The sequence below is a fragment of the Equus przewalskii genome, chromosome X (assembly GCF_037783145.1).
Source record: "Equus przewalskii isolate Varuska chromosome X, EquPr2, whole genome shotgun sequence".
Taxonomy (NCBI): domain Eukaryota; kingdom Metazoa; phylum Chordata; class Mammalia; order Perissodactyla; family Equidae; genus Equus; species Equus przewalskii.
Window position 1 is genome coordinate 51,980,078 of NC_091863.1, and position 24,580 is coordinate 52,004,657.

Here is a 24,580-nt window from a genome sequence, read left to right on the forward strand (position 1 = left end):
TGTGATGACAGTAGGCGTGCAAAATGTAGGAGGAAAGGAGAGTAAGGGAGTGTGGGAAAAAATTAGCTGCTCCCCAGAATAGCATAAGTGGTCCTCAGGAGGGTGAAGGTACAAAGCCACATCACCAGGAGCTCAATTGTCATAAGAAGGAGGAGCTCCTGTCAGACCTCAAGGCACAGGAATCCTTCAGACCTGACTATTGGCAACTGCACAGGGCAGAGTAACTGGGCCTGGGTTATTGGCATGAAACTCCTGCACAAGACAAGGACAAGTATGGGGAGAACAGGGCTAGGTACAGGAACAGGTTAGATAGGGTGGTGGGGCTCAGGGTGGCTACTTACAGAGCCAAGGAATACAATAGTTTCCAGCCAAGCAAATTATAATGCATTGAAGAATCCAAGAATCAGGTAGCAGATAACAGTTGGGAAGATCCTGAATGGCAAAGTGGTGATCCACCACCCCTGAATGGGTGTAGAGAAGATTCCATTCCTGGATAGCAACTGAGGCAGCTGCTACTACCACTACTATTATTACTACTTCTACTACTACTACTGGTTAATATTAATTGAGCACTTATTAAGGGCCAACCATGTTTATTTGGGTGAAGTAACTTGCCCATGGTGATTGAGGCATGAATATAGATAATGGTGTTCAAGTTCCTTCCAAGGGGGTTAGAGGCTAGGGTCTGATTGGCAGTGACTAGCAAAGAAGACACAGGGAACAACAGAGGAATTCAGTCTCTATTGGTTCCCTCTAGATCTCAGCCTCAGAAGGGAGGCAGAATTCGGAGTCTTGTAGGATGGTAGTAGGGGTAGAGAAGAGGTGAGGGACAGTTAAGACTAAGGTTGTCCATATCCCACCTACCTCACAACCCGATGACTCTGGGAACTACAGTAGGGTGGTACCTGACAGCATCATGGGATCTAGATGGGAGTAGCTGAGGAAGCAGAAGCCAGAGAAATAAATCCAGGGCTGACAATACTAGTGGAAACTCAGTTCCCACAGGCTTTCCAAGTGCTGGGAAAGAGCAGACATAGAGAAGGCCACTGCCTAGCTCCATTCTTCAGGACCAGGAAAGCCCTCTTTTGTGGTCTTAATTTCAGGCACCTTTTTTGAGCATTCTGGAGGCCTGGGTCTTCAGAAAACGGGATTCATAGAGGTTCAGAGGAAGTGATACAACTTGAACGCCCACCAAAATAGGGAGATCCCCTATTTTGGGGAGGCCCCCAAGTGGAAATACTGCTCTGGAGAGGGCATTCACGGGGCTGACCAATTTTGACCCAATCCACCTGAACTGAGAAAAGGTTGGGCACCTTCACTTTGTAGTCCATTGGCCTCATAAAATCCAGCATGTCTCTAAATTTATCAGATCCCTTCAGAAAGCTCAGCCGCGCTGACTTTGGTTACCAGAATCCCAGGACCCTGAGGGCAAGCTCAGAGGATCAAAGGTGCAAGGGATTTTGAAATCAATGTGGCCCCAATTTCTCCTCTAGGAGAATTTTCCCAGTCTGGTGAAAGCCACAGGAGATTAGTTAAGGGAATAGTCTTGGTTTGAATCCCGAACTCAACATTTCCTGGTTGTGGGAACTTGGGCAAATGATGTAACCATTCTGTGCCTCAGTTTTCTAATCTGTGAAGTGAGGCTAATGCCAGCACCTATCTCATAGGCATATTACCAGGACAAATTCAGTAAACCCGTGCAAAGCACGTAGAGACACATTTGGCATGTAGCAAATGCTAATATGTGTTAGCTCTTCTGGTCAAGTGATACAGGGAATCTATATCTCATCTTGGGCCTCTGGGGAAGCTGTTTCTGCCCCCCTCCTCCCAGATAGAATGAGACTAATTAAGGGATTAGTCACCAGCATCAAGGTGCCATCTAGGAATATCATCAGGTTCTAAAGAGCCCCACTTGCACTCCAGCTACCACTTTCTTTGGTGTGCTTACCAATTGTGTTTGTGTGTATTTGAGAGATGGGAGAAGTTGAACAACACCAGGGTTTCTAATTGTCCATTTGGTGGCATGTAAATGATCATTTTTTCTTCTCCAGGATTAAGGTGTTGACAACCATGTGTCTTTACGCTGAAAGACAGGGTTTCTGCAGGGAGCTGCTTCATGTCTGTCATAAGCAGCATTACGGCCCCCAAGAAGACCCCATGTCCTAATCTCCAGGACTGTGATTACACTGCCAAAAAGATGTTGAAGATGTCATTAAGGTTACTAATGACTTTAAAATAGGGAGACTATCCTGGATTATTGGTGTGGGCCCAATGAAATCACCCCAATGAAAAGGTGAGCCCTTATCAGCAGAGGCAAAAGAGGAAGTCAGAGAGATGGAGAAAGAGAAGTAGAAGGATTTGACATGCCATTGTTAGCTTGAAGATGGAGGGGTCCACATGTCAAAAAATAAATAGGGACCTCAGTCCTATAACAACAAGGAACTAAATTCTGCCAACAACCAGTAAGCTTGGAAGAGGATTCTGAGCCGCAGATGACAACCACATCCCTTGTGCATACTGTGAGTTTAGTGAGACTCTAAAGGAGAGAATTTGGCCACACTATGCTGAACTCCCAACCTAAAGAAACTGTGAGATAATAAATGGATGTTGCTTTAAGCTGCTAAATTTGTAGTCATTTGTTACAGTAGCAATAGAAAACTAACACAATGATCCTGGGCCTCAATTTGTACATCTGTTAAACGGGGGCAAAATACCTTGTCTTAACTACCTTATGGGGCTGTCATGAGGACAAAATGATAGAAGAAGGGACATAAGAGTGCTCTGCAGAATTTCAAGTCATTAAACTGTTAGGATATTCTCCAACAGGGGAAAAAAAGTCAATCTATTTTGAAGCAATTGGATTGAAGCAATTAAGAGCTTAGAGTGCCTGACATTTCCCAGGGGAACTGCTGAGTGTTTGGAGGGATGTTTCTCCTCTCCCAGAGAAGCAGTTTAGTATATGTGAAGTCAGAAAACCTGGGTCCAAGTCTATTTCTCACCTGTGTGACCTTGGGCAAATTATGTCACCTCTCTGAGGCTCAATAGAATGAGGGTAATTATCCCTTCTCTGCCTAGATGATATAGCTGTGTGAGGCTCAACTGAAGCAATGAGTGTGAACACATGATACAAACAAAGTACCCAAATGGAAGGCCTATTAGTCCTCCCCAGTGTGTGCCCTGCTGCTGGAAGCAGATATCTTGATTCTGGTAAACTAGCCACCCTAAGAAAGTACTCTGAGCACCTGTTTTCTGCCATTGGCTCTGGTGTGTGGCCTTAGACAAGCCCCTTCTCCTCTGTTTCTCCATTTTAAGAGGTCAGATTATAACCAGTTGTCTTCCTCTAATGGGCATCAGAATAACCTTGGAAGATGAGTGGCAGATAGGGGATGAACAGGAGTTTTCTCATTTTTACAAGCCTGTCCAACCTCCAATAAACTATCTCCCAAAAGCCCAAGTCAGAAGAGTTCATTTTATTAAATCATGCCAAGTAAGCCCTATTCAAGATATAGGAGTTGATTCCAAATTATGTGGTTTGAGCAGCTGGTTGTCAAAACAGTCTGGATGTCTTGTTATACTTCAATTAAAATACTGGCCAATTTCAATCTGATTAACTAAAGTCATGCCCCTTCCAGTTTCTTGCAGTTCCCATTAATGTTGCTTTGTCATGACTGTGAGATTTCCTCCCAGAATATTCCTTCTTATGTGAACTGAAGTTGCTAAACTATGGCCAGACAAAACCCAGTAGAGTTGTCCATGTTTTCATTACAACGTAGGCTGTAGTAAAACCAATAGCTGAGAATAACAGAATGTCAAAGCTGAAAAGGCCCTTTGAGACAACCTGGTTTGGAGACAATTTGAGGCCTAGAGAGGGGGAGGGACATGCTCAGTATCACAGAGGCAGTGACAGAGGTGAATCTGGATCCTCAGGGCTCCTGAAAGGAGATCTTTCCATTGTCCTATGTTGCCTTTCCACTGCCCCATACTGCCTTTGATGCACAGAGATTTGAAAGTCAAGTAACTTTCAGTCTTCTTATTCGCTAGGCTGGTTTCACTATTCTTTGAAGTAGAGAAACCTCATATATATGTCATCAAAGTACAAGGCTATGTACAGAGCAGTGTAAGAAGCAGGAAGCTATGGACACAATCTTTGAGAACACTCCCAACATACCAGATTGGCCTTATCCACCATTTTTGGTCTTTGCCTCATCAAGAGGTCTCCTTCCTCAACCTGCTTTATTGTCTCAAATGCTTTATATCAGTGCTTCTCAAACTTTAATGCGCATAGAGATCTTCTGGAGATCTTATTAAAATACAGACTCTGACTTCAGATGTCTGGGATAGGGCCCAAGAAGCTGCATTTCTAACAAGCTCTCAGGTAATGCAGATGCTGAAGCTGATAATGGACCACATTTGAAGTAGTTAGACTTGTAGATGTTGTTTCCATCAGTCTCATTTCTAAGCATCTTCTCCATTAACCAGCAGGATTCCTTTACTACTTGGGGGTAGTGTAGTGTATTAGAAAATGAATAGGCCTCCATAGCTTCCAGTACTGGATTTTTATCAATCCCTAGCTGTGTGATTTTGGGCAAATCATTTCTCATCTCCCTGAGCCTCAAGTTTCTTTATCTATAAAATGAGGCCATCACCTATCATGCAGTAATGTTGTGAGGCTTGAGGGAATGACAAGCTCTTGGTGCAAAGTAGATTGAGATTCCTAGGTACAAAAAGGTTCTATGCCTAGGTTTACTTAGAATTGCAGAAGGCAATGTGAGAAGTGCATGGTGGCTGCACCATCATGCTTAATATGCTCAAAGATTGTTTCCATGACAAAACCACAGATGACAGCCATTAATACTAGACGGTCTGCATACTTTATTGCAAATCACATGACCGGGCCCCAGAATCTGATACTTTTTTTTGATATTACATATGTATTTCATGTAGGCAGTCTTTCCAGCATCTATTTATGTCCTTGGTATCAAGTGCTTCTTTTCCTTATGAAAATGAAAGCTTTTCTTCATCAACAACATCTCTTCAAGGCATCTTGATTCTCTCTGCAATTTTTAAATGTTTCTGAAGCTTTTTCTAAGCTTGTAATGTGTGAAGGCCATTTATCTGCAGCTACATTAAAAATAGTATCATTGATTTACATTCTCTCAAAAGCAATTTTTTTCTAGTCATAGAAACAGTTCTTTTTCTACTACTTTATTAGTTCTAGTTATTACAGAATCAAGGAACTTCTTGAAAAGGGAAGGATACTTCCCCACGACAGCCAATTATTTTAGAAATACTCTACATAATGCTTTTTTATTATTGATGTTGGATGCTGAGTTTCACCCCTTAGTGGCTGGACAACTCCTCCTACCTTTTTTTAAACAAAAACTTCAATAATATTTCTTATTCTAAATCATCTCTTAACTTTTGCAATCACCACAGAACAACTTCATAGGGATTTTACCTCAAGGTATCAAGCACTACAGAGGCAAGTAGACCTTTTCTGCTTCTCAAACTGCATGTGTGAATATCGCCAGTTTCTTGGGCTGAAACTGCACATGCTACAACCTTGGTGAAGTACACAGACACATACAAGGACCTTTTTATCTTTGAGAAACAGCTAAGCCAAGGACTTAACAACCACCAAGTAAAAAATCAATCCTTCATTTCACAACGTAAAATTAAATGATCTTTTTAAAAACATTACCAAATGGGTACACTGAAGGTGAGGAGAAAACTCAACTCAGAAATCTCTCCCAGCCCAGTTTTTGTTCTCCTGTAAACTGGACCTGCATCCTCATCCTTCTCCTCAAATGCTTGCCTTTTAATATTTTGTTACACAGGCAAGAGTCACAGTCATGCTAGCTCCAGTAATGTGGCCTCTGTGTGGCAGAGGGAAAACAGCATGGGGTGCAAAGTCAGAGAGGTCTGGATTTGAATCACAGTTCTGTTATTTACTTTCTGTGTGACCTTGAGTCAGTTTCCTTAGCCCCCTAGGCCATAAATCCTTTATCTGTAAAATGAGGAGAATAGCATCTACCTGAATGATTGTTTTAAGGACTAAATGAAATAATGTATATGAAGCACCTAGCATTTAGTAGAGGCTTAATAAATGTTATTACAGTCAGTTCAAGATTTACAATTCATCCATTACCAATTTCTCTAACCTGCTGATAATTTCCTATAGTTGCCACTCTTCAATTATCACCCCTTGCCATAGCTTCTTCTGAATGACTATTCATCCATCTAGCCTGGGTCAAGCCAGTCTAATTCCATAACAGTGTTCATCACCACAGAAGCTTTTGCTCTTTAAATCAGAGTGTGAAAGGGGAGGCACTGAGGTTCATTCTTTGGCATTCTTTGGGTATAGCCCAGAGCTAGCCAGCCACTGCTTCCTGGTCTCCAGCCAGACTGGTAGTCCCAACTCTCTAGGCCAGGCTCTTGGTCTGTGTCCCAGGAAACACAAGGCAAACTCATGGCCACATTTGTGGGACACCTATCTCACCAGCATCAAGTGGCTTTCTCTGGTTCTCGATAATCTTTCAATATTTGTAGTGATGGTTGTGGTATTTCCCTCCAAGAAATCCAGAGTGAAACCATGTCTCTGCCATCTTCAAAGGTACTGAAGCCCCATTGGCCACTGCTTCTGTGCCCAAAATCTGCACACCTTCTTGCTTTAGTTAGTCATCTCATGGGACAGAGCAGAGAGGCCACAGCTCTGAGACCATGGCTCAATGAGCACTTCCTGGGTGAAGCCAGGAGGGCCTCACAGAGATTCCCTTTGGGCCTCAGCAGCAGGTAGAATGGTGGCCACTTGGCTCTCTTGCTCCTGGTTTCTTGGCAACTTTGCCTTTGAGACTGAGTAGAGCTGAGAGAGTTCAATGAGGCCAGCTGGGCATGTCTTGATTGAGAATGGCATCAAGTTTCCACTCAATTACTTACACAAGGCTCTCAGTGTGTTTAGCCTACATGTTACTAACTCACTAATAAACCATGTTTAGAGTTCAGACTTGAAAGTGACTACTGCCTTTCAGTGACACTATCCCAAAGGCATCTCAGAGTTGGTTTTCGCATGTGTGCATTCTCTCTCTTTCTTTATCTTTCCCTTCTTCCATCTCCCCCTCCATCTCCCTCATCTCCCCCCTCTATGTCTACACTTCTCTCAGGGCTATAGTCAGTGCACTAGCAGGGCCTTGCTAGAAGGGTCCAAGTAGGAAAGCCCTCTTTCTCACACTGGGCCATATTATAATTACACAGACCCTAAAGACAGGCTATGGCCCAGGCTTCTGCATGGGAACACAAGCAATGACACCTTCTCTAGCAGCTTCCCTTCAACAAACAAGAATCAGAAATGTCTACTCAGATTTCTGACTCACTACACCCATTGTGTTGTAGTTTCTTTCCAATGATTGAGACAGCAAATGAGGAAAACCAGGAGTTGATGTCTGGAAATTTTCCATTTGGTGGCAAATATGTGAGACTCAAGAAAGAGGGCAAAAGCAAAACTCCCAAAATGATGACCACCAGAGCCACCAATTATAAGTCCCCTTGCTAGATAAGTGTAGTATAATGGAAAGAACCTTGTGTAGGAGCCCAGGGACCTGAGATCTTATCTTGTTCAGGCATGGTCGCTAACTTGTTCTGCCGCAGTTTCCCCAATGGTAAACTAGGGTGTTAGACTAAGTTATTCTGAAAGGCCCTTCCAATCACATACTTTATGGGTTATAAAAAGAGGTTTTTATCTTGAAGACTGTGGTTCTTCACCTTTATTGGGTCATAGGCCCGTTTGAAATTCAGTAGAATGTTATGGACCATCTCCCCAGAAAAGGCACATTGTTGTGGAATTCTGCATACCATTTCAGAGGCTTCATGAAGTTCCTGAATCCCTGGACACTGGGTTAAGAACTGCTGCTTTCAGGAGATAAAAGAGCTTATCTGTAGAAGGCAAGCATGATGCAACAGTGACATCTGCCTGGCCTCAATCCATCTTAACAATTTTTCCCAGCATTTGACCCAAAAATGGAACTCCTACAGGACAAAAACAGTCTGCCTTTATAAAAGAACTGTTTTCAGCTTTTGTTTCTCTCTTGACTGCTTGGAAAGGAAGCTGTCAGGAGAAAGCAGAAAGAAGAGTAATTCAAACAGACCTAGGCTTTGGCATGCCAAACATGCTTTGCAGATTTGTCCTAAGTGGCTGTATGCAAGAGCAGGAAGACCATCTTCCTGATCCACCTGGAGGGGTTGTGCAGTCATCAGCCATTCTGTCTGTTCCCACAGGAGCAGACAGGTTCTTGGCAATACGTTGTAGTGCCAGAGCTCCGACCTGGGACCAGGGTCCATATTCCCAGTAAGAGACATGTTAAGATTCTCCAACGTTCAGCAAATGTTCCTACTCCCCTGCTTCCAGAATAAACAATAGCCCCAACTCCAGTAGCTTTTAGTGCAGGGTATGACCTCTGAGATCAGTCTTCAGCCCCAAATCTTTCAGAGTTCGATGGTCTTTTGAGGAGGCAGGAAGTTCAGAGAAGAGTTGAAAACTGAGCTCCCTTCTTCAACTCAGGTCAATGGATAGCCTGGTTTCTGCAGTCTGGCTTGAGGGAGTTCAGCCATTCACAGTCTTACAGGAGCTGAGGGAATGAAGACAGAATACAAAGGAAATATAAACCTGTGTCTGGGACATGCGCCCCTTATTTTATAGCATCCCAGAGCCTCAAGGTTCAGGGCCAGGAAGCTGCAGCTCTTCAGCACAAAATGACTCAGCACACAAAGGTTTGAGGAAGACCCTTTCAGAACCTGCAAAGGGTCTTCTGAGGCCAAGGCTTTTAAAACCTGAAAGAGAAAGAAGACAGTAGGTAATTAGCTAGGGCTGGTCAAGCCCTTAACAGCCACTGAGGAGTTGGGCCCTCTCTTAGTAGGTAGCTAACCAAACAATTGATAGCTAATTTTCTTTTTTTTTTTTTTTGAGGAAGATTAGACCTGAGCTAACTACTGCCAATCCTCCTCTTTTTGCTGAGGAAGACTGGCCCTAAGCTAACATCCATGCCCATCTTCCCCTACTTTATACGTGGGATGCCTACCACAGCATGGCTTTTGCCAAGCGGTGCCATGTCTGCACCTGGGATCCGAACCTGTGAACCCCGGGCCGCCAAGAAGAGGAACGTGTGAACTTAACTGCTGTGCCACCGGGCTGGCCCCGATAGCTAATTTTCTGAGCAACTGGGGCTGGCTAGGAAAAGCCCCTTACAACTCAGATCCCATGACACAGTCATAAGATAGTGCTACAATCAGGGATGGAAACTGCATGCCTTTGGCCTTAATTCTAATACCAAAAAAGTCTACAGAGGATGCAGAAACTTGATCTCTGAGATTACCCCCCTCAAGCATGGCTACTGCTTTTATGGCCCTACAATAACTCCAAACTTCCTGTTACTGAGACTTCACCTCCATACTGGCTGATAAGGAAAAGCTTATCCACCCATGGACCTCTGAGGACTGGCAGTGATAGGAAGAAAAGGAAGGCTGTGGAGCACATGGAAAACTCTGCTCCAGATACTTGGATCTCATTTATGTGTATATTGGTTCATGTCATGCCAGCAACCTGATAGTCAAACAAGCAGAACTCCTAGGTGGAGAAAGAAATTTCCATGATCTCCATGACTCTTGTGACCATAGCAAGTTACTTATTATCTCCTCTGGACCTCAGTTCCTTTATTTGTTGAGTTAAAATACATATTATCCTCCCAATTTCTGGCATTTGATATGGATCAAATAAGGTGATGGATGTGAAAGTGCTTTGCCTTAGACAAATATAAAGGACAAAGGATGAAGGTTTAAGGGGGTAAGACTGAAATAGTGATTTAGTCTGAAGGAATAAAGTCCATTTACAGATACTAAAGTGGACTCTTGGTACCTGCTATAATACCAAAAGAGAGGTTATTGATCTTCTTTTAGACCCAAAGGATATCAGAGTTAGATGGTACCAAACTTTTCGTTTTACAGATTGGAAAATTGAGGCTCAGAGAAGGAAATGCACTTGCCCAAAATGTCACAACCTAGGATTCCTAATGAACTGGATTCAAAGGCAATTTGTAAAACTACACTGTAGTTTGGCTGGGAGAGAAAGAAAAGAAAGAGGAAGGAGACTTAAAAATACAGAGACCATCAGAATTGGAAGGCAGTAAGTTTAAGGGTCATGTAATTATAGGGTAATGAACTGAGGCATGGAGATGAGTTCCCACTCTCTGGATGTACATGGTATTCCAGTCCTCAAAAACTCAGATTCCATAAAGAAGGCTTATGTTTAACAAGGTTCTGTACTCAGGATTGGAGACTACATACCTGAGGCCTCAACTCTCATCTCCAGGAAGTCTTCCTTGAGAACTGTGGGTAAAGGAGGAAAGACATTTCACTAAGACTCTAGAAATTAGAACTGAGAAGGCAAAGCAATGGGATGGGTGACCCTTCCAGACTAGTGCCAAAGAGGCCGTATGAAACATGGGGAAGTGATTCAATCTAGACGTTTCAAAGCATCTAGTTCGATGCTTGTAGGTTGGACTACCCCTCTGGCAGATTTAGAGAGCCCAGTCTTTCAGGTGACAGAACAATCTTTTGAGTGCCTTATATGGGAGGCTATGATAGTCCAGAGAAATTGGCCGAAGACCAAATACTACGTTCTGTGATTATCATTAACAGGGAGAAGGGAAAGAAGGAGGGAAAATCCCATGTGAAACATGAATCCTCCTTTGCTTTGAAGACAACCAGCCTTGACCAGCCACTTGATGTGCTTAGATTAGTCCCAAATCAGCCTTGTCTGGGGACAGCTGGAGGGAAGAGACAATCCTGGAGTATCGAGCCTCATATAGTGTGGCCAGAACCTCCCAGACAACAGGTGGTCCCAGAGCTATATCCTCAGCATTGTTTTCTCTTCTCTCTTAAATCTATTTACACATACTCCCTGAGTGATCTTATTCCCATCCATGGTTTCAATCACCACCAAGTACTGAAGACCCCCTGAAGGGCTACATTGTAGTATATGTGAATGCCCCTCCCTTCTCTTCTTCTTCTTCATCTTCTTCTTTTTTGAGGAAGATTGGCCCTGAGCTAACATCTGTGCCCATCTTCTTCTACTTTATATGTGGGATGCCTGCCACAGCATGGCTTGATAAGCAGTGTGTAGGTCCATGTCCAGGATCTGAACCAGTGAACCCCGGGCCGCTGAAGTGGAGCGCATGAACTCAACCGCTATGCCACTGGGCCAGCCCCCTTTCCTTCTCGTCTTGATGAACCACTTCTCATTTTCTTTTGAGTTTTTGATTTTTTTAATTGATGTGGAAGGGAGATGAATGAGGGAATAAGGTCATTCAAATGTCAGGCTATAGTCAGGTGTGCAAATGGGAAGCAAAAAGTTTATACAGATCATCATTTTCATTAGATACGAGAGAAGAGGTTGGCAAAAATGTTCATAGATGGGATTGACTGTGGCTAGTCCGAGGATCTTGACTAGTGGCCAACATATAAATGCACTGATGAAGTGGTGGTTACAAGGTGGGGGCCTAGATAGAAGGGGTGGTTGCCCTATGTGGATGCTGAGTGAGAGGAGCCTGTGGGTACCTAGGATGGCATCTCATGACATACTGGAGGACAGGTGTACCCATCTTGGTCTTACCCATACTCCTGCCAAGATGGAATCTGGGGATAAGGAACAGGATCAAATCTAGGTTCCAGAGGCCTGGAGATAGGGTAGGTAGAATGGTGCTCCAGCCTGAAGTGCCTGCTTGGGCCACAGCACCCTCATGTTGTGGTTGGTCCAAGATTTCCCTGAGTACTAGCTGACAAAGCCCAGATAGTGGTTACCAATCTTTCCCTGCTCTCAACACCAGTTTGGCTATAGTTTCCCTTATTGAAAGTTAGCCTGCCTTAAAGGTTCTACTGGACTTTGTTCATGCCTCTTAGACATTCCCTTTCAATGTCTTGGTTCCCCATCCAAGGCTACAGGTCAATACCTCATATTTTTCGGTGTATTTCCACTCATCTTGCAAGCCCTGGCTCAGACATCACATCCTTGAAAAAAAGCTTTCCTTTAGATACACCCAGTTCATTCTGTTAATTCTAGTTTACCTCATTCTATTTCCTTGGCACTTATTTCTCATATGGCTTATCCTAGGGAAGGAGCACCAGAAAGCAGGAAGTAGTCCTACTCATAGGTAGGTACTTCATTAAAAGTATTAAGGTGTCTCTGTTTTTCTCTCTTTTTCTGTTTTTCGTTTTTTTCCTCAAGGTAGATATATGATTAAGTCTGCTTTAAAATGTCCTAGGTGAAAACTTCATTCTATCAGTAAGACAAATTTGGGGCCTTGATCTCCCTTTTATCTGTTATGGTAAAATAAATGGCAAATTATTGTCTAAGGTGAATTTGGCTTGACCTAAGGTTCCCTTTGGCTGACTGCCAAGCAGAACTAGGGTGTGTTGTTGTGCAGAATCATGTCCTGGTGAGTCAGGTCCCATAGTTTTGACTAGATGATGTCAAACCTACTCCAGTTCCACTGCTGGTAAAGGCACATTGTTCTGCTTTTAACTGATCAGCTAGAAGAGTTACATTCCTGTCACTCATCAGGAAGTACAATTTGAAATTCTCTGAAAAGCAACAAGGAGCAAACTCAAAGAAGAGTCCCTAAAGGCTAAGCAACAATTTCTCTAGGTGTTCCACTCTAAAAGGCCCAAAGTACCAGGCCTTGGACAGTCTGTCTGTACCAGCACCTGAGGAATTTTTAAAATAAACTAACTGGAAGGAAGGAAGGAAGGAAATAAAACAACAACAACAAACAGACTTCAAGGCCCTACTCCTGGAGATTCTGTTTTAGTGGGTCTAGAGTAGAAGGCATGAATCTGTGTGTTTTTTTTTCCCCTCAAACTTTTCCAGGTGATTTATACGTGCAGCCAGTTTGAGAACAACCACCTAAGTCTAATGTTTACCTCAGAAATGAAGGCTATGCTTATTCTAAGGTTATTTATGTCAGAGTGTTGCATTCTATATATTCCTGTCAGCTTCCCTTTTGGAATATAATAGGATCTAAATAAGTAAACTAACAAAAAGTAAGTCCTACATTGAGTGTAAAGTTTTTGCAATACTACTTGGTATGTGAGTACTGTATGTGTGTGTGTGTGTGTGTGTGTGTGAGAGAGAGAGAGAGAGACAGAGAGGAGCAGAGAGAGAAAGAGATGGAAAAACAGTCAGAGAGGCAAAAAGACAACACATACAGAGATAGACAAAGAAAGAAAGATGTGAGGAAAGCGAAACAGAAAAAGAGTGAAACAAAGAGATAGGGAAACAGAAACAGAAGCATAAGTAGAAAAACACAAAGAGACAGAAGGAAACTAAGAATAACAGAGACACAGAGAAAGAAACAAGAGTGTGAGGGAGACAAATAGAGTGACAAAGACAGAGAGACACAGGTAAAAAGACAAAGACACAGGGTGAGGGACAGAGACAGAGATGGAGGAGAGAAAAGGACAAACAGAGAGACAGAGACAGAGTTACAGAGAAACAGAAGAAGAGACTGTAGGAGAAAAAATGAGATATTCATGACACATTTTCTAAAAGGTGATTTGGTTTCTCCCCTGTCACCTCTGTCTCTTACCTTCCTGTTTTCCGGGAAGCTGTTTCAAAGAACCTGGTCCTGGAAGCCACCCTGCAAACAGAAGCCAACAAGTCTTATGAGTTGCTCTGGAATATGTGTGAGAACCAATGGCCAATGGAAAGGACAAGAGAATATGAATCAGATGGGCGACCAATGCCAGGCCCTGCCTTAGCTTGCAAAAGATCTGCGTCTGAGGAGAAACCAAAGTATCAGAATGTGAAGTGGCTTAGAGATTATAGGTCCCCTAAAGGCTATAGCTAATACCCTTTGCTCTCTGTTAGTTCAGAATGGTCTGAGTATGTTGCCCAATTCAGGCTATTCCTGGGAGAAATACGTGAAACAAGTCCTTGGTTTCAAAGTATAGTTTTTGGCATTTTGGAAACACACTTAGTTAATTATTCAAAATGGTGGAGGCTTTGTTTTTCTTAGTTTACCCATTTTACAATTATGGAAAACAAGAGGCCTAAGAGAAAGAAACACTAGGTGGCAGTTTACTGAGAGAGGTCCCAGGCACTGTCTGAGGAGAGGCCAGCCAAGCTAGTTGCGGCCAAGCAAGGCTGGTCCCTGAGTGATGCTGTGGCCCCACCTTAGCCGCCTTAGTCTTGGTTTCTTGGCTTGCAGCTCAGCTTCAGGAGGACCTGCTGGACATCAGCTCAGCTCCTACCCTGGATGAGGCTCTCTGGAGAATCTGACTCATTTTAGATTTTTAAAAATCATACCTTTGCTTTTAAAAAAGAGCCTCAAGGCACAAGTACAATGAACAAATCTGTTCATTAAATTACTTTTAAAACCAGTAGCAATAAGAAGAAAATAAGAAAAAATTTCCAGAGTCAAGGGAACAAGGAAACAGAAGGTAATCTTATCACCCTACAGAGATCAGGGCAACTAGGAAAGATGGATCTCCTATCAGGCACTAAGGTTCAAACTCTTCAGCTTTAGGAAATCTCTTAGTGTTGAGTGGAACACTCCAAACAGGGCTGGTCTGTGACATTCCCCTAGACTATGAAGTGAATGAGGTCCCAAGTTGTGCATTGTACACTCTTAACAACCATGATGGTGATCCTGAAAGCATTCCTGGTAACTTAAAATAGGCCTTAGGTCAAGGTTGAGGAAAAACGCTACTTACACAGATGATGGGATTTCCCCTGCATTGCCAGCCACAATGTCTGGCTTTGGTTCTGGCTTCTGAGGAGCAGCTACCCGGCAGGGAGGGTCTGGAGGCCTCACTGGGGGACGGATGATGGTTGGCTTGTCTCCTGGAGGCCGCACCTTGCTGAAACTATCAGAGTCTCCTAGAAGAAAGAACACCACCAAGAACTTGGATGGTTAGCCAGTGGAACACTACTCAGGAGCAGGCAGTCAATATCAGAGTTACCTGGGCCACCTGCCTTGGCCCCCATTTCCTTTTGGTGACTAACAACTCTGTATTTTTTTTTTGTAATTCTTCCAACAGTTGCCCCTTCAGAAAGTCTATGTTTGAACCCCAGCTCTGGAACTTCATATTTGTGTGACCCAGGGTATGTCACATCAATTCGCTGCGTCTCAGTTTCCTCATCTACATAATCAAGACCAATAATACATTATCTTAAAGAGATATTGAGGGGACTTAATCAGGTACTAATATGTTTAGTACAGAGCCTGGCACATAGTAGGTGCTTAGTTAATGTTTGATGATGAATTCGAATTTGTTAAATTCGTCATTACCAAAACTCAGGCACTCTTGCACCTAGGCCTTGACTATCATAGCAGTCTGCTAACTCGTCTTCCAGTCTCTATGTTCTAGTTTCTAGGTTAGTCAGTACAAAATAAATATATATAATTTTTTATAAAATGGTTCTGGCAGGAGTATGGTGAAAGAGATGCATTTATACATTGCTGATGGCACTGTACACTGGGCTTATTCTATCTAGATAGCCATAAAAAATTCTGGAACAATGTGGATTAAATGCAAAATCATACATATGAGGTAGTCCATACTCATTGACCCAGTTGACATATTTTATGGAACAAGCCCAAAGGAATTAACCCAAAAGAAAAAATAAAAACAATTGGCACAAAAACATGCTTGTTAACAACAATAAGCTAGACCCAACCACAAAGGCTAAGCAAACGATTAAATTCTTACAAGCATTTAACCAATACATATTACATATGAACTGACAAGGATTTGGGCCAGGTCAAAAAAATGTGTATATAAAATAATGTTAAGTGAAAAAAAGTACACCAAAAGTGCTCATGGCCTGATGAATACCATATGAAAACAGACATATGTGCAACTATGCAAGGGTGTTCTAAGATCTTAATATTCATGCAATTTTTGTTAGAAAATCTTGATATTCATTAAGTTTTCTTCTACAAAAATTTTTAAGGTAAGTGTAAAAAATATTAACTTTAATCCATATAACACTGTTGTGAGATTTACCCTAAGTATCTTTACACTGTTTTTCTTCTCCTTAAAGATCTTCCCAGCAGCTATAGAATGTACAGGATAAGGTTCAAACTCCTTAACATAAATTGAAGGCCCTCTATGAGCTGGTCCCAAATTATCATCCCAGGCACTAACTCCAGACTTTAACCACCAGTTCTACTCTAATCAAATTGGTCTCCTCACTGCCCTATCAAAGCAAGCCCTTGACTCTTACTTCTAGGTGAGACAGTATGGTATAGTGGAAAGTACAGAGAGTCTGTAGTTGGGTAGAACTGGTTTTGAGGCCTTGTTCGCCACTTCCAAGCTGTGGGACCCTGGGCAGTTATTTCATCTCTTTGACTCAGAATTTCTTCATCTTTGCAATGGGTATAATAATCTTTCTTCACAGGTAGTTGTGAGGACTAAATTAGATGGCCTATAGAGAGTGTCTAGCATACAGCAAGAGTAAATATGTGCTAGACTCTGTCCTGCTTCTTGCCTGATATATGCCCCTGTCCTCATGTCTTATCTGTATTGTAATCATCTCTCAACACTCAGCTCAAATCTCACCCATCTGAACACTCCAGCTGGCACAGGTAATTTCCATCCATGTAAATACTCGTGAAGTGCTTACATATTGCTGTGTGGGTTTTTAAAATTCCTTCTGCTAGTCATTCTGGTGAGGGAGACAGATATGAAAAGAGATAATGTTAATACAGTGTGATTGGTGTTCTAATAGAGGAATGAACCAAGTACTATTCACGTACACACATATAAATTCTGTCTCCCCCTCTAGACTATATCTTACATTTCTGGACATGCCATTCCCCTTAGCACAAGGCTGGGGACACAAAATTGCACCTGAAAAATGACCAAAATTATAATAATATGATTTTTCTAATGTACTTTATACCATTCAAAACACTCTCTCAGATAACTATTTCACTTTCACAATAAGCTTGGGCAGGAAGAATAGATGGGGCTTATCTTCTCCATTTTACATAGAAGGAAACTGATGTTCAGAAAAGTGAACTGACTCACCCACAACCACATAGTTAGGTAAGTGGTAGAGTGAGGATTGAAACCCATATCTCCTATTTCTGCATCCACTGTTTTCCCCACTGTCTGCTGTTTTATTGTCATTAGTAGTAATATAAAAAACTATAAATGATAATAATAATGGTAATGGTAACAAAGGAATTGGTAAGAAATTTCAGCTACCTTTTTATTGAACACCTGCACTGTTCCAGGTACTGTGATACTATACTCAGTAGTTTATGCATGTCTTATTTAACATTGGCTATAACCCTGTAAGGTAGAAAGTATTATCCCTGTTCTATAGTTGAGGAAACAGATGCAGAGATGAGAAGCAACCTTATAGTTAACTGGCAATAGATTCAGGTCCATCTGCTTTCTGAAGCCCATGTAGTCCCAAGTGCCAGTGGTTTTCAACCCTGGGTACACATTGGGAACATTAAAATCATACAGAATCTGGGCCCCACCCCCATAGATCCTAGTTTAATTGATTGGGGTAGTACCTGGGTATGGGTATCTTTAAAAGCTTCCGAGGTGATGCTATGTGTAGCTAGAGTTGAGAACCACTAGGCCACATGATGCTGCTTGCTCACTGCACATCACAAATTACCAGAGCTGACAATGCTGTTCCATTTCTACTGATTACTGGAGGGAATATTGGACAGGAAGCATATGCTACAGTCAGAGCCCTAACACATTTCCACCTGATGCCATATCCATCCTAGGGCTATCACTTCCCTTGATGAGAAAACTAGATGATACTCCCTGAAATATGAACCCCATTCGTTCCCAAGTCACAGCCACATCCAGATGGATATCAACCCATGGCCTTGGAAAACAAATGTCATTAACCTTGTGCCCTCCTAGGCTCTTTATCAGGAGCTCCAACAGGATGACGCCATACAAGTCAAACTTTGAAGTAGCAGCAAAGGGCTTTCGTGATTGAAAGACCCCAGTGTTGTTCTCTCCTGCCTCTAATTTGCCATAGTAAAGCCGCAATGTCAAACTGAGGAGGCAGGGATGAAAGAGTAATATAAGTGGGAGTTAAGAGACCTAGATTAAAGTCTTTATACTAAAACTAACTTGCTGTGTGACCTTGATCAGATCACTTCCCTACCTGTACAATGTAGACTTTGACTGTTTCCCAGATCACTGCATCCCTGATATAAGTCTATAGACCTATATCTCTTCCTAGTGACTTTACATGCTGCTTTTGACTCTAGAAGCCAGTTGAATGGTATCATATACTTAAGGAGCTTGGAAAAGATCTCAAGATAGATAGATAGATAGGTAGATAGATAGATGATAGATAGATTTAGATTTAGATTTCATAGCTCCCTGTTGCTTGCAAAATAAACTCAAACATTTTTAATCTGGAATTCACTACCCTCTACCATTTGGCTTCAAATGGTCTTTCTGATCTACCTTTCCACCCTTCCTCTCTTCACATATCCTACAGTCCAAACAACCAGTAGTATTTGTTGTTCCCTGTACATGTCTTATGATGAATCATGTCTTTCCCAGACGCTCTTTACCCTATTCCCACATGCCTAAATTGGCATCATCTATCAAGACTCAGCTTAAGTGCCATATCTATTAGGAAGCCTAAGATGCTCCAAGTTCTTTTCTCTACTCTTAAGGCATTAATCATCTTGTACTTTGAATCAGGGCTCTTTGTTTTGGTGGCTCTATCTCCCCTATTAGAATAGGAACAACGTGAGAGCAAGATCCAGGTGGGATCCATCTTTGTATTCACCAGAGGCCCAATTAATTGGCTTTGCATGTAAATGGTATTCAATAAATATTTATTGAGTAAAGAAAAATGTAGTTCAGTCCATTAGAAGCACAACGGAAAAAAGTTCTCCCTTTTTAAGTCCCCAGTTGTGCCATGTGTGACACACAAACATGATATACCCAAATTTCAGGGCTATTCTGAAACCTAATTGAAAGGAGTTCAATATACCAGGTATTTTTTGAGAGCTTTTGTGCCTAGCCTTATGCTCTCACAAGAAATGCACACAGATGATCTGACATAGACTTCATCCTCCAGAGGCTTAAAACGAGTTGGAGAATGATGTCATACTCATGGGAAATAAATGTGAATACTGTAACTTAGCATTCACATTAGAGGGCCAAATGTGGGTGCCAAAAGAAGTGAGGTAAGGGAGAGTTCCCTGGGGCAGGATTGTCAGAAGGCGTCGTGGAGGGGATAGGACGTGAGCTGGACCCTGAGGGATGGCTAAGAATACTCCCTTGTGCCATCCCCTCAACAATGGTCCTCCTCTTTCTGGGTGTTTGGCATGGTCAGGTACAGGTTGAGGATGGAAAAAGTAGCTCTGAGCGTTTTTATGACATCTACATTTGAGGCTTAAGGATTCTCATAGGCTCAAAAATATAGAAGAGTAGACACCTATCATCCTCCACGCCTGCCATTTACTAAGAGGTTGTTACCCACCCAGTAGCACTATCACTTTTTGAACTTCCATTATATTACTAGAAGCTTTGTACACCTAATCTTACTTGATCCCCACAAAAAAAATTGCCTGCAACATAGGCATCGTCCCCACTGAAAGTTAATAAAACTGGCTCAAAAAAGTGAAATCTACCTAACTAAGACCATATGGCTAGTAATTAGCCTCCTATAAAGCAAAACAACTGCTACCATTCACTGAGTATTCATTAACTGCCAAGTACATAGATATCTTATTTCATTATTACAGTGATCCTAATAGGGCACAATTATTATCTTCATTTTACACTAAACTAAACTACATTTTACCCTAAAAATAAAGCTCAAAGAGCTTGTGGTTTGCCCAAGTTCTCACAGCTAGGATGAGGCAAAACCAAGATTGAAATTCACATCTGGGAGATTCTGGAGCCTAAGTCATATCTGAGACTCCACTGAGTCTTTTGAGCCTATGGTCTTTCTACCAAACTATACTTCCTCTTAGTTTCTTTTTAACCTTGGTCCACAACCTGACTTTTACTACAAATTTACAAATTTGATCTCCCTCTCTAGCCCAACCTGTTCCCTCTCTCCGCATTCTCTGTCAATGACCATAACAAAAGAATATTAGCATTTGTAGATTTCTCAGGACCTGATGGTCATCAGTCTCAAACCTTAAGCAGCTTTCTTCCACATTTCCTCATATCCAGCTACACCCAACCTGAGGACACAAAGTAAGGGAAGGTTGTTTCCTCTTGTAGATTCCCCTAGTCTTCTAGAATTATCTCTCTATTTGTATGACATTCTCCCATGCTCACCTTAAAGCCTCTCTTCTACTTTAGCCATGAATTACCCTTGTGGATCAATCTGGAGTTAGGCTCCAGGAAAGTAGGTTATTAAAGCATAATGAATCCAAACAAGAAAATGTAAGTAATGGTCAGCACAGCCCATGACTGCAAGAGAAAATCTGTTCCTAATACTTCTAGAGGAGATGCAAATGCCACTCATAGCATTATTCACCCCAGTGCAGTATTGATGGCCTTGTGGTTGAGCAAGGCTTTACAAGCACCCTTTCTTCAAGCTCAAGAGCATGCTACCAGGATGCAGTCTTTCGCTCCAGTCAAGACAGAGGAAAAGAGCTAAAAAGGGCTCCTAAACTGATATGTCATCCCAGTGTGGATGTATTCTCAGAACCTCAGGTAGAGTGAAGTGCTCCTTGACTCACACTCCTACTGGAATTTATTCTCTACAGAACACAGATCACACTTGACTGGGACTGGTTGCTTAGACGCCAGCCTCACCATGAACCTTTGGAAGGCAAGGACCATGGCCTTTCATCTTTTTCTCTCCCATTGCATAGCACTATGCCTGAATAAATGAGCAAATATGAGTAAGTAGATGTCTTCCGCCTCCGTTCCCCAAAGGAAAGTCCCTTTATAGAAGCTACACAAATTCCCTTTCCAAAGCCAGGCCTAGTAAGAGGCAGTAATATCAAAGTAAGGCAGGAAATTGGGCTTTTATAACTTTGCTCCCCCAAAAGCGAATACTTCTTAGAAAACAGAAAAGGGAAGGTAGCTAAAGCTGCTTAAGAAATAAGAATGTGGCACCCAAGAAGCCTAGGTTCAAGCCCCATCTCCATATCCTACAACCTGAGTGACTCTGGGTGAGTTGTTTCACTTCTCTGAGCTTTAGTTTCACCATCTGTGAAATGGGGAGAATAAAACCTATACTCACAGGCCCATCACAATGATTAGATGCACTAGAAGAAGAGAAAGTATCCATTTCCATGTCTGGAACAGAAAAGGGCCCTTGACAAAATTACATCAGCAAACAATATTGATTTTATTGTAAAGTTGACTGCCATGGAACAAAGCAACTTAACATGCACCTTGCTTTTTATATTTTTAATTGCTAAGAAAAAGTGTGGAGAATATCAAGTCTACTCAAATGTCAGATCAATGCAAGAGGTGAAGATGGGGGAGAGGACAATGGCACAGTTGGATTACTAAAGCAATGAGGGCTGTGCATTGATCCTCAGGATGGCTGGCAAAACTCTGAACAACAGAACTGAAATGGTATGACAACTGCAAGGTGCAGAGTGGGTCAGTGGATGTAACAGCTCCCTCCTCTGACACTGTCATTCAGGCTGCTGGCCAGCACCTGGGGATAATAACTATCAGTTATAGCTCAGGGTCAGAGCTGTTTGCAGTTTTTGCTTAACTGATATCTGTTCTGTTGCCTGGGATCCATCACTGGAGTGGCAGCCAAAATGAGGAGGAAGGGAGGGAGTAAGAGCTAAGGAGGTGAGAGCGGGCAAGGTTCAAAGAGGTAAGTACACCAGAGGTTTGGCTAATTCTCCACCAAGGTCAGAACTACTATCTCAGTTCTGCTTTATGTAGCCAAAGCTGGAGGCCTGGGGCTTTGAAAAATGCTGTGTCACACTAGCCTGTTGCTAATTGATTTAAAGCAAAAAGCAAAGCCAGGTAATGCTGTGGCCCAGATTGAGATAGTCTGGCTGATACCGGACAGTCAGATCAGTACTTACATTAACTGGAACTACTTGATCAGGGCAGCTGCTGCCAGCAGCCTGGGGGCAAGACTGTGGAGGAAGGGGAAGAGGGGAATGCTGCTTGGGATTAACTTTGCAGCAGAAAATGGTGAAGGCAGAACTGATAGGGGGACTAAGTTACTGTGTGTGCTGAGCTGATAGGATCTGGCTGACCTCAAGGCTAGGCGACAGCCAAGACAAACTATGTGATGAATATAAGTTGTTACCCAGCAGTACATCAGATTGATGTGAAGGTCAATACATGACTTATAAATTGAAGCAGATGTCTACATAGAAGTCTTGCTTTACTTGGCTACTTCTTAGAAGAGGCAAATCTTAGGGAGGGGAAGGGCAGGGGGAGGAAATTAACATTTTAAATATTGATCATATGTTAAATATTTTACTTGTTATTCCTTTTAACCTTAGCAATAATTCTGTGAGGTGAGTTGTTTCTCTCATTTACAGATATGAAAACCAAGGTGCAAAGAAGTTAAATAACTTAATTGTAAACATACAAATGCATCAATGGGTCAAGCCAGAGAATTCAGAGTCTGTTATTTGGTGGAAATCTTATTGGACCCCCATAGAATAGCTTTTACTGAACTGTGCTCTGAGACAATGCCATCAGCCCATATGGAGGTTTTTATATACAACAATCCATGGGAGAAAATGTTTCTTAGAACTCTTCTTTAGGCCTCAAAAACAGAAGAGTTGTGTGGAGTGACGTCAGTGACATGGCAGATTGAGTTCGCCCGGGACTCTCTCCCCTCCAAATTACAACTAAGGAGAGCAACTGCATTCCAACCAAAGAAGTTCTAATAACACAGAAATCGTCAGAGACCCACAACAACCAAATGACGGAGGACAGAGAGGCTGGAGCTGCCCTTGGATGAGCTAGAACGGGGTAAGAGAGAACGTCACTCCCTCCCCTAGAGACTGGGATTGCTGCCACGGGAGGCTCCAAGAGGGAAGGAGCAGGGAAGGGGCCGCACATCTGGGGGACTGTCCAGGACTCCCACAGACCCATGCAGTGGAAACTCTCTAACGTGGGAAAGTTTTTGCGTGGGGGGACCCCATCAAGCCAAGGCCCCAGGAAACCAGAGAGCGAGATCTGATTGGAATCCAGGTCTGCACGTGAGAGAAAGTGCCCCTCCTCCTCCAACCCATGCTGTGCGCCACCATCACGACTGAAAGCAGAGAGCACAGAACGTGTGGCTCTCAACCCCCGTCTAGTGGCAACAGGCTGTAACTGCAACCGAATAATAGCATTATGTGCAAAAACCGCTCCTGTACCATCCAGCAATTTATAAAAGCTCCAGACTGAAAGGAAAACAAAAACACAGAAGTATGTCCTGAGGACTTGAAAATAGGTAAACTAAGTGAAAATGAACTCAGAATAGCTATCATCAAAAAACTCAATGAGGTAAAGGGAAATATAGAAAAACAAGTCAAAGAGTTCTGGAGTTACTTCACAAAAGAGATTGAAACTATAAAGAAGAATCAATCAGAAATACTAGAGATGAAAAATACAATGGATCAGTTAAAACAGAATACGGACACCCTGAATGCCCATGTAGACACCATAGAGGAGAAAATTAGCATAATCTAAGGTAGACAGGTTGAATGGCTCCAGACAGAGGAAGAAAGAGAACTAAGAATTTAAAAAACTGAAAAAAACTCAGAGAAATATCTTACTCAATGAGAAAATGCAACTTAAGAATCATCAGAATTCCTGAGGGCGTGGAAAAGGAAAATGGAACAGAAAGTGTGCTCAACGACATAATAGCAGAGAACTTCCAAAATCCAGGGATTGAGAGAGAAATGTGTGTGGAGGAAGCTTTCAGATCTCCTAGATTTGTCAATGTAAAAAGACCTACTCCAAGGCATATAGTAGTAAAAATGGCAAAAATGAATGACAAAGAAAGAATACTAAGGGCAGCAAGGCAGAAGAAAATAACCTACAAAGGAACCCTTATCAGACTTTCAGTGGATTTCTCCACAGAAACCATACAAGCTAGGAGAGATTGGAATGACATATTCAAAACTTTAAAAGATAAAAATCTTCAGCCAAGAATACTCTATCCAGCAAAAATATCCTTCAGATATGAGGGAGAAATTAAATCTTTTCCAGACAAATAAAAGCTAAGTGACTTCACAGCCACAGGCCCACTTCTACAAGAAATTCTCAAAAAGGCCCTCATACGTGAAAAAAGAAAAAAATGGAGAAAGGGGGGGGTCACAAAATACAGAGTAGGGAGACAAATAGATAGAACCAGAATAGGATAGAAATTATTTAACTATAGCATTAGGATAAAGGGAAGGAAATCACTAAAGCAAAGACAATCTTATCACTCTAACCACAAAGTCACAACATAAGTTGGAATAAGAGAAGAAAATAATAATTTAGGAGGGGAGGAGGAAAGGGGCTGAATCAGTTTAGGCTAAGGAAGTAAGAGGCCACCAGAAAATGGACTACGTTATGCACGAGATTCTGAATACAAACTGCAGGGTAG

At 42.3% G+C, this 24,580-nt stretch overlaps 1 protein-coding gene across 2 annotated transcripts in view; it reads right to left on the minus strand.

Annotated features, from left to right (window-relative positions):
* Window positions 1-4,852: 4,852 nt before the first annotated feature.
* OPHN1 (oligophrenin 1) overlaps window positions 4,853-24,580 on the minus strand; it is a 496,301-nt gene continuing 476,573 nt past the window's right edge. For both annotated transcript variants that reach the window (XM_070604028.1, XM_070604029.1), the window contains exons 22-25: window positions 14,758-14,923; window positions 13,632-13,682; window positions 10,333-10,374; window positions 4,853-8,823 (exon numbers count right to left, since the gene is read on the minus strand). In XM_070604028.1, coding sequence (XP_070460129.1) covers window positions 10,341-10,374; window positions 13,632-13,682; window positions 14,758-14,923 — 251 coding nt within the window. In that variant the 3' untranslated portion in view covers window positions 4,853-8,823; window positions 10,333-10,340. The remainder of the gene's footprint in view (window positions 8,824-10,332; window positions 10,375-13,631; window positions 13,683-14,757; window positions 14,924-24,580) is intronic.